The sequence below is a fragment of the Oncorhynchus tshawytscha genome, linkage group LG12 (genome assembly GCF_018296145.1).
Source record: "Oncorhynchus tshawytscha isolate Ot180627B linkage group LG12, Otsh_v2.0, whole genome shotgun sequence".
Lineage (NCBI taxonomy): Eukaryota > Metazoa > Chordata > Actinopteri > Salmoniformes > Salmonidae > Oncorhynchus > Oncorhynchus tshawytscha.
The window spans coordinates 47,273,648-47,288,833 of record NC_056440.1 but is presented as its reverse complement, the minus strand read 5'-3'; the positions used below and the strand labels follow the sequence as shown (position 1 = coordinate 47,288,833).

The following is a 15,186-nucleotide window of genomic DNA, read 5'->3' as shown; positions in this document are numbered from 1 at the left end:
ACTGCAGTGTTCTGCCTGTACAAAATGTAAATAAGACTCGGCCAAAAGGACAGCCAGAAAATACTCAATGAGGCTCCTCTTTAAGCCACTCCTGAGTGTAATCGTGCCCATTTTTCTCTCTACCCTCCCATACACTTGTGTTGGGATGTGAGCGAAACAATGTACAATGCCCCCCTACCACACATAATCTAGTTATGAAGAGGGTGGAATATGGGGAGGGGGGTGTTCCATTTGGAGGCGATAGGTGTGGGATGCATACTAATCAGGGCCCCCTTTCTGCCGTCCGAGCGCGAGATTGTTTCACAAAGGGTCACCAGATGGACCGCACTGGCCTGCAGTTCCCCCCAGAAGAAATGGGGTGTTATGAAAACGACATTCCCTAGCACAAAGCCCCTCTGTTCTCATGGTTGGATGTCCAAGTCCTCCTCTTTCCCCCTAGACACACCAAAGCGTTACTTTCAACTTTCAATGTTTAGAGCCATGCAGATATTTACATACCTTCCATCCAACTCACATTCTTACGCCCCTATTTTCGGGAAGTACAGAGCCCACTCCGCAGTGATTAATATCACATAAAAAAACAGCTTGTGAATGCTGATTGGCTGAAAGCCGTGGTACTGTATATCACACCGTATACCATGGGTATGACAAACAATGGCTATATAGCAATAAGGCACCTTGGGTGTTTGTGATATATGGCCAATATACCACAGCTAATAAACTGTACCATGGAAATTTAGAAGATGTATTTTAGAAGTTACACTACCACATAGAGCGCAGTGGAGATGAGAGGCGATCTGGCCTGCTGTATATTTAAGAGCTCGACCATATATTTAGTGGAGGAAATGAATGGGGACTTGATCTGACATGAGCCCAGGTGCAGACAGTGTTTGACTGCTGCTGTTGACACAGAGACAGCTCCAGCATTGTCCTGCCAGGATGTTTGCATGACGCTTGGCTTGGCTCTGTCTTATCTCTGCTGGAGCTCTGCTCTGATTCGACTGCTAGAATCACTAGGCTCTGAAACACTGGCCACATCACCAGGAGGGAGCAAATGATTGTAAATATGGACTTTTTGGAACAATGTCTCCAATTTGGATCAATTAGGCAAAGCATGTGGTGGAGAGAGAATCCAGAGAATCTTAATGAAGAACATTTTGAGGAGGATGTCTGTGGCCTGAGCTTGAATCAGATTTTTGTCGCAGCTGTGCAGTGAAATTATTTGCCAGTGCAGATAAGAGTGAACTTTCTCCCAGAAAGAAGATACTTTTGTATATATAGTGTATGTGGACACCCCTTCATATTAGTGGATTTGTCTATTTCTGCCACACCTGTTGCTGACAGGTGTATAAAATTGAGCACACAGCCATGCAATCTCCGTAGACAAAAATGAAGAGCTCAGTGACTTTCTAGTGGCACTGTCATAGGATGCCACCTTTCCAGCAAGTCGGCCCTGCTAGAGCAGCCCCGGTCAACTGTAAGTTGTCTAGGAGCAACAATGGCTCAGCCATGGTGGTAAGCTATACAAGCTCACAGAACGGGATTGCCGAGTGCAGAGAGAGAGAGAGAGAGAGAGAGAGGGTGGAGCTTCTCCAAATGCTACGCTCTCAAGATTAACGATTTAATTTACGACGTAGCGCTGATAACATAACGTAGTCAGGTTTTATCCTCTTGGACAGGTATTCCCAAACCAGGGATACGTGCAATGCCGTCGGGGGTACGCCAAATAAAAATGTGATTCCCATTTTTTTTTAAATATATATTTAAAATATAAATATTTTTGTTAAAAACAATTGCTTCACATTTTCAAACAGTCCATTTATTTTTTCCAACGGGGCTATACATTTGGGTGAGTTTTTTTTCTTGACTGAGTAGCCTCGTTTCACTGCAAAATTAAAATGAAACCATATAGTGTTCAGCGAATTTACAACACAATGTCAAATATAGATAGCCTAGTCAAATAATTAACATCCAATCACATTAACCTAGTTTCTCACACGACTGACCTATCTGGGTGATGTTTTTCTCGCCTGGATGATCTGAGTTTACGATTACAGGGACTCTCCGCAACTATATTCAATGTGCGGGACAAAATTGAGGCTATGATTAAGAAGTTGGAGCTCCACTCTGTCTGCATTGTCAAGGACAACACACAGGTCTTTCCATCATTGTATGATTTTTTTGTGTGCAAACTAACTCAAACTTACAGACAATGTCAAATGTGATAAACCGAAGCACCTGAGTGAGTTGGGTGCGCAATTACACAGGTACTTTCCCAAAACAGATGACACAAACAACTGGATTCGTTATCCCTTTCATGCCCTGTCTCCAGTCTCCAGTCCACACACTGATATCTGAACAAGAAAGCTTCATCGAAATTGCAACAAGCGGTTCTGTGAACATTTTATCAGAAGCCACTGCCAGATTTCTGGATTGGGCTGCGCTCAGAGTATCCTGCCTTGGCAAATCGTGCTGTTAAGACACTGATGCCCTTTGCAACCACATACCTACGTATGTGAGAGTGGATTCTTGGCCCTCACTAGCATGAAAACTAGATACAGGCACAGACTGTGTGGAAAATTATTTAAGACTGAGATTCTCTCCAATACAACCCAACATTGTAGAGTTATGTGCATCCTTTCAAGCACACCCTTCTCATTAACCTGTGGTGAGTTATTCACAATTTTCGAATAACAAATAAGGTTTTATATGTAAGATGGTTAAATAAAGAGCAAATGATTGATTTTTATTATATTATTATTTGTGCCCTGGTCCTATAAGAGCTCTTTATCACTTCCCACAAGCCGGGTTGTGACAAAAACTCACACTCAATCTTATGTTTAATAAATGTATATTTAAACTACATTCACACAGTCATCTCAAAAAAATGAATCTCAAAAGTGGTTGCAGCGTTGAGCACGGTCACCTTTCCCTCCGCAAACAAGCCTGTCAATCACTCTCAGAGCCTTTCTTCACAGTCAGTAAACACAGTCTGGCAGAAAGGTAGTTAACTCCTGAGTTTATGTGTTCCATATGCGGGTAGGAAAGTCTGGATTACCAGTGAAATGCATAGGTCTTGTCTGCGCTTTAATGAGTGTTAGTATAGATTTCCTATGGCTGAACATAATGCTTAATTGACCTGAACAGCATCGAGTGACTTGGCAAAAACCCCCACCCCCCACAAACCTTTCCCATGAACAAAGAGGCTTTTGTCTGGGCGGCAGCAGCACTGTAAACTTTTGTTGACTGCTTCTGTCTGACAGAGTAAATAGCCCCTTTGTATATTGTTATTTTTTGCCAGTTTGAACAAAGTTTAGACAAATATGAACCGTTTAAGATTTACTGGTGTAGAAATGGTTGAATTGTTGTTGAGTGCCTCTCTTATTTCCTCTCTTTCAGGGATCACATATACACGCTGGATACAGACACCGTCAACTCCGAGGAGATCTTTTTCAACAAGGTGAGTATTTTTGGGGGGAAGATGTGTTGTTCTGCGCCGTCCTCCGGGGTGACCATACCGAACACTCGCCTAATTACCTGGCGGACCGTCCTGTCCAGTCCCTTTCCAGCGGCTTGCCTGGCGTGAGACACGGCAACGCCATGACCCCACTAAGCACGTTATCCTATCAGGCACCAACCCACATGCGTCATTGCTGGTCAGCAGGACGGGGCCAAGAGAGAAACCTGAGATGTATGGACATATGTAACAACCTCCAACCTCAGTGTCTCCTCAGTGTCTGTGTGATCCACCTAGTTGGGGCAAATAATAAGAGCAAGCCGGAATCTCTGTCTCAAAGAGACTGAGACAGAGAGATTGATCACTGAGAGCCTGTTTAGCAGTAGTCTTTAATCAGTGGCCAGGCTCCAAACACTAACACTGCACTGTAGCTGTAGTAGAGGCTACTCTGCTGTGGAATGGCAGTTCGCTGGCTTCAGAGCAGCCTTGAGAGGACCCACAGGGCACAAGCAGAGTGCAGTCAATCGTGCGAGGTGACTGCCTGGTGCTCCGGGCCGGGCTCTGGCTCTCTTGAGGAATGATGACCACGGTAACTAAGCAGAGATCTCAATTGATTCCCCATCAATTTACTCTCCACAGAAACTGACATGGAAGTCCAGACAGGCAGATGTGGACACCTGCCGAATGAAGGGGAAGCACAAGGTACAGACTACTGATCTACTTATTCTCCCTCTCCTCAATGTACTGAAGGACACAGAATACATAATAATAACTAGGGCCAGGAGCTTTTCTTGCCCATGGGACCCTACCAGGAAAATGCATGTGCATATTCATTTAAACCTACTTATGCCACCTCAGAATTCCTTGCTGTCTCAAATGCTTCTATATGAATACTCTATCGTGAAATGAATATTTACCTGTTGTTTTTTTATTATGGCATGGACAAATCCACCCATTTCCTTTATTGTGTAATTCATGTTATGTTTTCCATGCATTTGACATTCTCATCAAATAATACACTGTAGAGTTAATAGCATTCCATGAAGGTAAACTAGTCAGTCGCCATCATTCATTCCTTTGAACGTAGCTGTCAATGTCGTTTCACTCTTGTTTCTTTTCAGCACAAGAATGAGACAATTAACATTTTTTTCCCCCTTTCTCCCCAAGGATGAATGTCACAATTTCATCAAGGTCCTCCTGCAGCAAAACGATGACACCTTGTTTGTGTGTGGAACAAATGCTTTCAACCCCTCCTGTCGAACTTACAAGGTACAGCTCCCATTGCTCCCTACTACCCATGCTCTGACTTCACCTGTTAAGAATATGCCACCAACACAGTGCTGTATTTCACCAATATTTACGACGTAAAGCAGAAGATATGTGGAGAGATGGACATTGATGGATTACTTTCAAAAGCCCATGGTCAGATCTGTCCCTTTTTCTACGTGCAGTTTGTCATGTTTGATTTAAAAGCAGGTAAACATATGTTGACATGTAGGCATAGCAGTTATATTGAAATAAGATGCTCTAATCAAGACAGGCGGCCACCTCAGTTGTCAAGGCATTTTTGGAATAGTTTCAAGATTTGGCTTTGGCTTTGGCAGAATTATTAAGCCTGTCTTCTTTAGAGAGGAGCACCATCTGATTAAGGCAGCCCCCTGCAACTCTATGAATCAGAGGGGTTGGGTTAAATGCGGAAGACACATTCAGTTGAATGCATTCAGTTGACTAGGTATCCTCCTTTCCCCTTATATGTCATCCTTAGGAAAGATATCTCTAGAAGGCAGTTGTTGTTGGCATGTTGGGAAATAAATTGGTGCCACAGTAGACTTGATTTGAAGGTGTTGTTGAGAGACATCAGGGATTTGTTGTTTACTGCTGAACAAGACTCTTTGCTTCATTGGGTTTTTGGTTTCAACGAAGCACAGAAAAGGCTTGTGTTCTCACTTGAGCATTCTTTAGAGAATGCAGAATTTATGCCCAAATTTTATAGGCATGGTTAGTTTTACAGTTCCTCTGCTCCCATTTCAGACCCTTTTAATTGTTATTACTGGTATATTGTCTGCGAAAAGCTGACATCCTCACTGACATACCGTAACACTTAACGAGTGGCGCTGTAAAATGTGTAAACGTTATGAGGAAGAGGTGAAATGAACAGGCTGTGCCTGTCGGCTGTGGGCCGTTGGCAGGCTCTCCCAGCTGACCGATTCCAGGCTTTTGAGGTGCATCCACTCCTCAATGCTCAGCCTGGTTTTGATTTAGGGGGAGAGAGTATGTGTGCGCATGCATCCTCCTTGGCTACAGTTTGCCTCACCATCTCGATGACCTGACAGGCCTGAAAAGAGCTTCTGTTTCGGGGCCAACCTCATCCCACATTAATCAGAGCCACGGGGAGGGGGGAAGGCTATACAAATGTTGCTGTCGACGGCAGCTACATCCCATGCCCCCCCACCCCCACCCCCCACACACACTCCTGAGGGCCGCTCAGACAGACACCTTGGCAGCCATGGGCCGCTCCCCTGAGCTAAGGCCCAGCTCGCTTTGTGCAATAAAGCCTCCCTCCCTAGCTGCCTGATATTCTATGGGTGTCCATTACGTCACCTGCATTGCTTGCTGTTTGGGGTTTTAGGCTGGGTTTCTGTACAGCACTTTGAGATATCAGCTGATGTACGAAGGGCTATATAAATAAATTTGATTTGATTTGATGTTGCCGGGCGGAGCAGGGGAACAGTCCTGAGAGGGCCCAGGTGATATGGATCAGCCATGGTGTAAAGCCTCAGCCCTAGTCCGACAGGCAGCAGAGAAATGGAGTGTGACTGTCTCAGTGGGAGAGTCATTGCACTGAAATTGTGCACACTATGATTTCCCATAGCAGTGATAAACCCTATAGGATAGCAACATAGACATTCAAGGCCCCTTTCCACTGTGGAAGCAACCACCTGAACGCCATGCTAGAGATGTCCTTATTTTCTATTTGTATTAATAATTTTCATAATTAATTAACATCCTCAAGGTTAGGTATAGCTTTCCATGTTTCTAATTGTTTATGGAAAAATAAAAGAATGTCTTCAGGAGCAAGAACATCATTGTGTATCCCTTTTCTCCTTGCTGTTTGATAGTGGATTGACCTCATATGTCTCCCAATTGCCTTGGAGTCTCTTCCTCCTATTCAAATGGCAGGAATATATCACTGACAGAGAGCCAAGCCCACAGTAGACAGAGGTCATTGCCACTGTGAAATTAAACAGGCAGAAGGGGGGCCTCCCTCCCTCCACCAATGCTGCAGCAGAACCCAGTCCAAGTAACAGATAGTCCAAGAGACTAAGGCATATTGCCTCAACACCCACAGTGACAGCATAGTGCATCAACACCCACAGTGATACAGTTGAAATGAGTGCCCTCAGACTAGCTACGCCATATCTTTAATAGAAAATAAATGTAATTGGAATTTCCTGTCTCAAAAAATGTGTCTCTGTTTATACAATTATTCATATTTTGATAGCAGAGAGAAAAATCCACTGCTGGTGTTAGTTGTCTTAATAAAAGGTCATGAGTAATTTTCACTGCCAAAACAGCTTCATCTATTTCTCTGGCAGGGTTTTCTGCACTTAGTGAGAGTGTGTGTGACCTTTTTAGTGGCCAGATGATAGCTGTTTCCACCGAGACAGGAATAGAAAATAAAATGACCTGTTTAGAGACCAAAAAGGGCAGTGTAAGCACTTCGCCTTTCTTGGCAAGCTGCAGTCTTTGTCAAGAGTATGCTAACTTTGTTAGCTTTGTTAGCATACAGCGATCTTGACCTCAGCCTATGCCCCGTATGAAAGACTCATGCCTACTGGGGATGACACGGGTACCCATGGGGGAGGTAACTGACCTTTCACCCAGATATGATACTCAGCCACTGCCACTACTGCTGCAATGTTGTGTGAAATATGGTGCCATATTTAACACAATAACATCATTTTCCAATGAGGATAGGGTTGGGTTGGGGTTTGGATGGGTTGGGTTGGGTTGGGTTGGGATGGGATGGGGTGAATGGTAGCTTTTGGGTGGATTTTCCTCTGACCTTCTTCCCTTCCCCCACTGTAGATGGACACCATGGAACATCTAGGGGAGGAGATCAGTGGGATGGCACGGTGCCCATACGATGCAAAACACTCTAACATCGCCCTGTTTGCGGGTGAGAGACCATAACTAATTTGTTACTGGAATGTGGATGTGGCCTGGGAAAATATAGGGTACACTTTAGCCTAATGACGTAGCCTTTTAAAGCTTGTATTACCACATCAATATGAGTGCAGTATATATATTATGTTGAGTGTGTAATGTACTGTGTTTATTTTGTATACAGCAGTACCATTGGTGATCAGTGCCGTTTAATATGAGGGAGAACAATTGTTTTTTCATGAGCATGGCCTTATTTCTATTACAGCATATCGGATGACTTTCATTCATATTCCATTCACCCAGTTCAATGTAACAGCGATAGGTTTAGGCTACTACATAATACTCACATTTTCTCTCTACCCATTATGAGGTTTCTACAACCTAGCCTATGAATGAAAGTTTACAATGTAGATGCACACAGGTCAAGAGACAAATTTGAGTTCACAGACAGTGACACATGGACAGACATTGACTTTCAATACCACCTTGCACACTCTTGCCTGCATCTAGCTGATATAGAGTGTAATCATTAGTCCAAGAGTTGCACACAAGAGTTTCTATTGGACAAATTCAGGTATGTTTATCCCCATTTTGTTCCATTTGCTTCCATTTAAGAAACGTTTTTCAACAGAATCGGTGGAAGGAATACACCTCTGATCACGCGTTAACACAGTTCACTTTGATAGCAGCCACTTTGTATTCCTTGCCTCATCTATGCGCTATACTCCGCTCACCTCTTCCCTTGCCATTCTTGTGTGACAAGGCGAAAAAACCTTTCCAAGCCAAATCGCTACACACAGCCTACATCTTTGTCACCATATTATCTAAAGTAACGTCATAGTCAGCATAGCTAATAGAACTAATGCGTTAATAAACCCAAGACAATCATGCAGTAACTTTACAATGTACAGTCAGTAAGCAGTTACACTGGCGGGCCCGGTGGCAATAAATGAGTAAAACCAAAAGCTTACCTTGACTTGGAAGAGTTCCAGTGTTGTGTTGGAAAGTCATAGCCAGCTTGCTAACATAGTATCACTCTGTTTGAGCAGGGTGTTTCAGTAGGCTAAACTAAGTAGCTGCATTTGCTAGCTAAGTCAGTGAAACTGAAAAAATCACAATCTCTCTTATTTCTCTCTTGCTTCACCTTCATTTTGGAAGATATGAATTTGTTAAAAACAGTTCAACTATTGTCTTTCTCTCTTTGAGTCAACTACTCACCACATTTTATACACTGCAGTGCTAGCTAGCTGTAGCTTATGCTTTCAGTACTAGATTAATTCTCTGAACCTTTGATTGGGTGGACAACATGTCAGTTCATACTGAAATAGCTCGGTTGGAGGATGTCCTCTGGAAGTTGTCATAATTACTGTGTAAATCTATGGAAGGGAGTGAGAACCATGAGCCTCTTAGGTTTTGTATTGAAGTCATTGACCCAGAAGAGGATGGAAGCTGTCCTCCAGCTACACAAGACTTTGCAAATAAATTATTTGGTGACGTGACAGGCCGAGAGAGGTTTAGTATAGGTTTAGCTAAATATGAGAACTTTTTAAATGTTTAGCCATTAAATTTTTTTTACAAATTCACTGAGGAGGATGGTCCTCCCCTTCCTCCTCTGAGGAGCCTCCACTGAGCACTACTGTGTGTCTAAGACAACTTTCCTCTCGGGGACATTAAAGTTCTATCCAATACTAAGAGAAATTACACCACTTGTATGTATGCTATGTCAAGAATGTGTATTTATTTACAATGTATCAATATGGCTCACAGTAATTACTTAAATGTATTATGCAAATGTTCCTTTCCTCTTAGTCGTTAAACATTAGCTAGATAGGAGAATCTTTCTCTATTTTAATGCAAGGTTGCATTAGGTATACTACCGTGCATTTAATACTTTGTGGCCCATTTTGATATCAATATACTAACAGTACAGTATGTCAGGAATAAGTGGCAGTCTGTTCAACATGCTGTTGAACAAATTGTTGAACTCTGGGAAGACTCTTTTTCTTGGCAGATGTAGATTGTGGGCAGCTTGTAAACACAATAAGTGGTTTTGCACCCCCAAAAAATGGAATCTTCTCCCGAATGTGGGGATTGAAAATGAATCAAAAAGACGAAACCCCAAATGAGTCAGATTTCCGTTGGTGGGTTTCAACTCCTCCAACCGAGGAGCTGTTAGTGATTCATTCCCATTGATATTCACTGTGAACCGATTTATGAGGTTTTTGTTCAATTCAACCTGGTCTCAGGGCATTTCATATTATTCTGTATGTAAATCCAAGACCCTCCATTTAGTATGATATGTTATGTTTTGTATGGTATGTATTAATTTGTGGATGTCCATCACACATTTTGATATGTTACGAATTGCAAGTCGTATGAAACATTGTATATAAACTCAGCAAAAAAAGAAACGTCCTCTCACTGTTAACTGCGTTTATTTTCAGCAAACTTAACATGTGTAAATATTTGTAGGAACATAACAAGATTCAACAGCTGAGACAAACTGAACAAGTTCCACAGACATGTGACTAACAGAAATGAAATCATGTGTCACTGAACAAAGGGGGGAGGGGGGTATCTGGTGTAGCCACCAGCTGCATTAAGTACTAAGTGCATTAAGTGCATAAGTACTGCAGTGCATCTCCTCCTCATGGACTACACCAGATTTGCCAGTTCTTGCTGTGAGTTGTTACCCCACTCTTGGCATTGTCCCTAGCCCTCACCCTCCGATCCAACAGGTCCCAGACGTGCTCAATGGGATTGAGATCCGGGCTCTTCACTGGCCATGTCAGAACACTGACATTCCTGTTTTGCAGGAAATCACTCACAGAACGAGCAGTATGGCTGGTGGCATTGTCATGCTGGAGGGTCAAGTCAGGATGGGCCTGCAGGAAGGGTACCACATGAGGGAGGAGGATGTCTTCCCTGTAACACACAGAGTCGAGATTGCCTGCAATGACATTCGACAATAAACGCGATTCCGACCATCGCCCCTGGTGAGACAAAAACGCGACCTGTCAGTGAAGAGCACTTTTTGCCAGTACTGTCTGGTCCAGCGACATTGGTTTGTGTCCATAAGTGATGTTGTTGCCGGTGATGTCTAGTGAGAACCTGCCTTACAATAGGCCTACAAGCCCTCAGTCCAGCCTCTCTAAGCCTATTGCGGACAGTCTGAGCACTGATGGAAGGACTGTGAATTCCTGGTGTAACTCGGGCAGTTGTTGTTGCCATCCTCTACCTATCCCGTTTGGATGTACCAATCCTGTGCAGGTGTTGTTACACATGGTCTGCCACTGTGAGGATGATCAGCTGTCCATCCTGTCTCCCTGTAGCGCGTCTCACAGTACGGACATAGCAATTTTTTGCCCTGGCCACATCTGCAGTCCTCATGCCTCCTTGCATCATGCCTAAGGCACGTTCACGCAGATGAACAGGAACCCTGGGCATCTTTATTTTGTTGTTTTTCAGAGTCAGTAGAAAGGCCTCTTAGTGTCCTAAGTTTTTCATAACTGTGACCTTAATTGTCTACCGTCTGTAAGCTGTTAGTGTCTTAACGACCATTCCACAGGTGCATGTTCATTAATTGTTTATGATTCATTGAACAAGCATAGGAAACCATGTTTAAACACTATGCAATGAAGCTCTGTAAAGTTATTTATTTTTTTACAAATATTGTTTGAAAAACAGGGTCCTGAAAAAGGGACATGAGTTTACAAAAGTATGTGGAAACCCCTTGAAATTAGTGGATTTGGCTATTTCAGCCACACTCGTTGCTGACAGGTGTATAAAATTGAGCACTCAGCCATGCAATCTCCATAGACAAACATTGGCAGAAGAATGGCCTCACGGATGAGTGATGGCACCGTCATATGCTGCCACCTTTCCAACAAGTCAGTTCGTCAAATGTATGCCCTGCTAGAGCTGCCCCGGTCAACTGTAAGTGCTGCTATTGTGTGGTGGAAACGTCAAGGAGCCGCGAAGTGGTAAGCCACACAAAGTCACAGAATGTATCGCCTGTCCTCGCTTGCAACACTCATTACAGAGTTCCAAACTGCCTCTGGAAGCAACGTCAGCACAATAACTTTTCGTTGGGAGCTTCATGAAATGGGTTTCCACACACAAGCCTAAGATCACCATGCGCAATGACACGCGTCGTCTGGAGTGGTGTAAAGCTCGCCGCCATTGGACTCTGGAGCAGTGGAACGTGCTCTCTGGAGTGATGAATCTCGCTTCACCATCTATTAGTCCGACGGACGAATCTGGGTTTGGCGGATGCCAGGATAATGCTACCTTTCTTAATGCATATTGCCAACTGTAAAGTTTGGTTGAGGAGGAATAATGTTCTGGGGCTGTGTTTCATGGTTCGGGCTAGGCCACTTAGTTCCAGTGAAGGGAATCTTAACACTACAGCATACAATGACATTTTAGATGATTCTGTGCTTCCAAATTTGTTTCTAGACAATTGTGTGCTTCCTACTTTGGGGCAACAGTTTGGGGAAGGCCCTTTCCTGTTTCAACATGACAATGCCCCCGTGCACAAAGCGAGGTCCATACAGAAATGGTTTGTCGAGATCGGTGTGGAAGAACTTGACTGGCCTACACAGAGCCCTAACCTTACCCCCATTGAGCACCTTTGGGACGAATTGGAATGCCAACTGCGAACCAGGCCTAATCACCCAAGATCAGTGCCCGACCTCACTAATGCCCTAATGGCTGAATGGATCCCGGTGCCCGCAGCAATGTTCCAACATCTAGTGGAACCATTCCCAGAAGAGTGGAGGTTGTTATAGTAGCAACGGCGGATCAACTCCAAAATAATGCCCATTATTTTTCCTCTGACACTGACTGGTATAGAGGTCCTGGATGGCAGGAAGCTTGGCCCCAGTGATGTACTGGGCCGTTCGCACTACCCTCTGTAGTGCCTTGCGGTCGAAGGCCGAGCAGCTGCCATAACAGGCAGTGATGCAACCAGCATGTAATCCATGCTCTCGATGGTGCAGCTGTAGAACCTTTTGAGGAACTGAGGACCCATGCCAAATCTTTTCAGTCTCCTAAGGGGGAATAGGTTTTGTCGTGCCCTCTTCACGACTGTCTTGGTGTGCTTGGACCATGTTAGTTTGTTGGTGATGTGGACACCAAGGAACTTTGAAGCTCTCGTCCTGCTCCACTACAGCCCCATCGATGAGAATGGGGGCGTGCTCGGTCCTCTGTTTCCTGTAGTCCACAATCATCTCTTTTGTTTTGATCACTTTGAGGGAGAGGTTGTTGTCCTGGCACCACATGGCCAGGTCTCTGACCTTCTCCCTGTAGGCGGTTTCATCGTTGTCGGTGATCAGGCCTACCACTTTTGTGTCATTGGCAAACTTAATAATGGTGTTGGAGTTTTGCCTGGCCGTGCAGTGATGAGTGAACAGGGAGTACAGGAGGGGACAGAGCACGAACCCCTGAGGGGCCCCTACGTTGAGGATCAGCGTGCCGGATGTGTTGTTACCTACCCTTCCCACCTGAGGGCGGCCCGTCAGGAAGTCCAGGATCCAATTGCAGAGGGAGGTGTTTAGTCTCAGGGTCTGTAGCTTATTGATGAGCTTTGACGGCACTATGGTATTTAACGCTGAGATGTAGTCATTGAATAGAATTTTCACATAGGTGTTCCTTTTGTCCAGGTGGGAAAGGGCAGTGTGGAGTGCAATTGAGATTGTATCATCTGTGGATCTGTTGGGGGGGACATGCAAATTGGAGTGGGTCTAGGGTTTCAAATCAAATCAAATTGCATTTGTCACATACACCTGGTTAGCAGATATTAACCTGTTGCGTCGAGCCATCCCGGATCCGGGATCGTGAATACAGCCTCAAGCTCATTACCATAACGCAACGTTAACTATTCATGAAAATCGCAAATGAAATGAAATTAATATGCTAGCTCTCAAGCTTAGCCTTTTGTTAACAACACTGTCATCTCAGATTTTCAAAATATGCTTCTCAACCATTGCAAAATAAGCATTTGTGTAACAGCTAGCGCACCTAGCGTAGCATTTAGCGTTAGCATTAGCAGGCAACCTCTTCACAAAAACCAGAAAATCATTCAAATAAAATCATTACCTTTGAAGAACTTCAGATGTTTTCAATGAGGAGACTCTCAGTTAGATAGCAAATGCTCAGTTTTTCCTGAAAGATTATTTGTTTAGGAGAAATCGCTCCGTTTGGTGCGTCACGTTTAGCTACGAAAAAAACCTGTATTCAGGAGTGTAATTATCCCCGCAGCTCATTAGCATAACACAACGTTAACTATTCATGAAAATCGCAAATGAAATGAAATTAATATGCTAGCTCTCAAGCTTAGCCTTTTGTTAACAACACTGTCATCTCAGATTTTCAAAATATGCTTCTCAACCATTGCAAAATAAGCATTTGTGTAACAGCTAGCGCACCTAGCGTAGCATTTAGCGTTAGCATTAGCAGGCAACCTCTTCACAAAAACCAGAAAATCATTCAAATAAAATCATTACCTTTGAAGAACTTCAGATGTTTTCAATGAGGAGACTCTCAGCGAGATAGCAAATGCTCCGTTTTTCCTGAAAGATGATTTGTTTAGGAGAAATTGCTCCGTTTGGTGTGTCACGTTTGGCTACCAAAAAAACCCCGAAAACTCAGTCTTCAAAACGTCAAACTTTTTTCCAAATTAACTCCATAATATCGACTGAAACATGGCAAACGTTGTTTAGGACCAATCCTCAAGGTGTTTTTCACATATCTCTTCATGATATATCATTAGTTGAAAGCCTCTTCTCTCCTCTCAATCAGTGGATGACTGCGTGCAGCTTGTAGATTACGCACCAATTTACACAAAGGACACTGGGCGGACCCGTGGTAAATGTAGTCTCTTATGGCCAATCTTCCAATGATATGCCTACAAATACGTCACAATGCTGCAGACACCTTGGAGAAACGATAGGAAGGGCAGGCTCATTCCCGGCGCATTCACAGCCATATAAGGAGACAATAGAAAACAGAGCTTCGAAAATTCTGTCCATTTCCTGGTTAAAGTATCATCTTGGTTTTGCCTGTAGCATGAGTTCTGTGGCACTCACAGATAATATCTTTGCAGTTTTGGAAACCTTAGAGTGTTTTCTTTCCAAAGCTGCCAATTATATGCATAGTTGAGCATCTTTTCGTGACAAAATATTGCGCTTAAAACGGGTATGTTTTTTTATCCATAAATTAAAAGAGCGCCCCCTATATCCAAGAAGTTAATGCGAGTGTAGCGAAATGCTTGTGCTTCTAGTTCCGACAATGCAGTAATAACCAACATGTATCTAACAATTTCACAACAACTGCCTTATACACACAAGTGTAAAGGGATGAAGAATATGTACATAAAGATATCTGAATGAGTGATGGTACAGAACGGCATAGGCAAGATGCAGTAGATGGTACCGAGTACAGTATATACATATGAGATGAGTAATGTAGGGTATGTAAAACATAAAAGTGACATTGTTTAAAGTGACTAGTGATACATGTATTACATAAAGATGGCAAGATGCAGTAGATGGCATAGAGTA

At 43.5% G+C, this 15,186-nt stretch overlaps 1 protein-coding gene across 6 annotated transcripts in view; it reads left to right on the top strand.

Moving 5' to 3' along the window:
• LOC112263420 (semaphorin-6A) overlaps window positions 1–15,186 on the top strand; it is a 96,391-nt gene that overhangs the window by 47,707 nt on the left and 33,498 nt on the right. For all 6 annotated transcript variants that reach the window (XM_024439602.2, XM_024439601.1, XM_024439600.1 and 3 more), the window contains exons 4-7: window positions 3,400–3,460; window positions 4,097–4,159; window positions 4,625–4,726; window positions 7,547–7,637. In XM_024439602.2, the coding sequence (XP_024295370.1) occupies window positions 3,400–3,460; window positions 4,097–4,159; window positions 4,625–4,726; window positions 7,547–7,637 (317 nt within the window). The remainder of the gene's footprint in view (window positions 1–3,399; window positions 3,461–4,096; window positions 4,160–4,624; window positions 4,727–7,546; window positions 7,638–15,186) is intronic.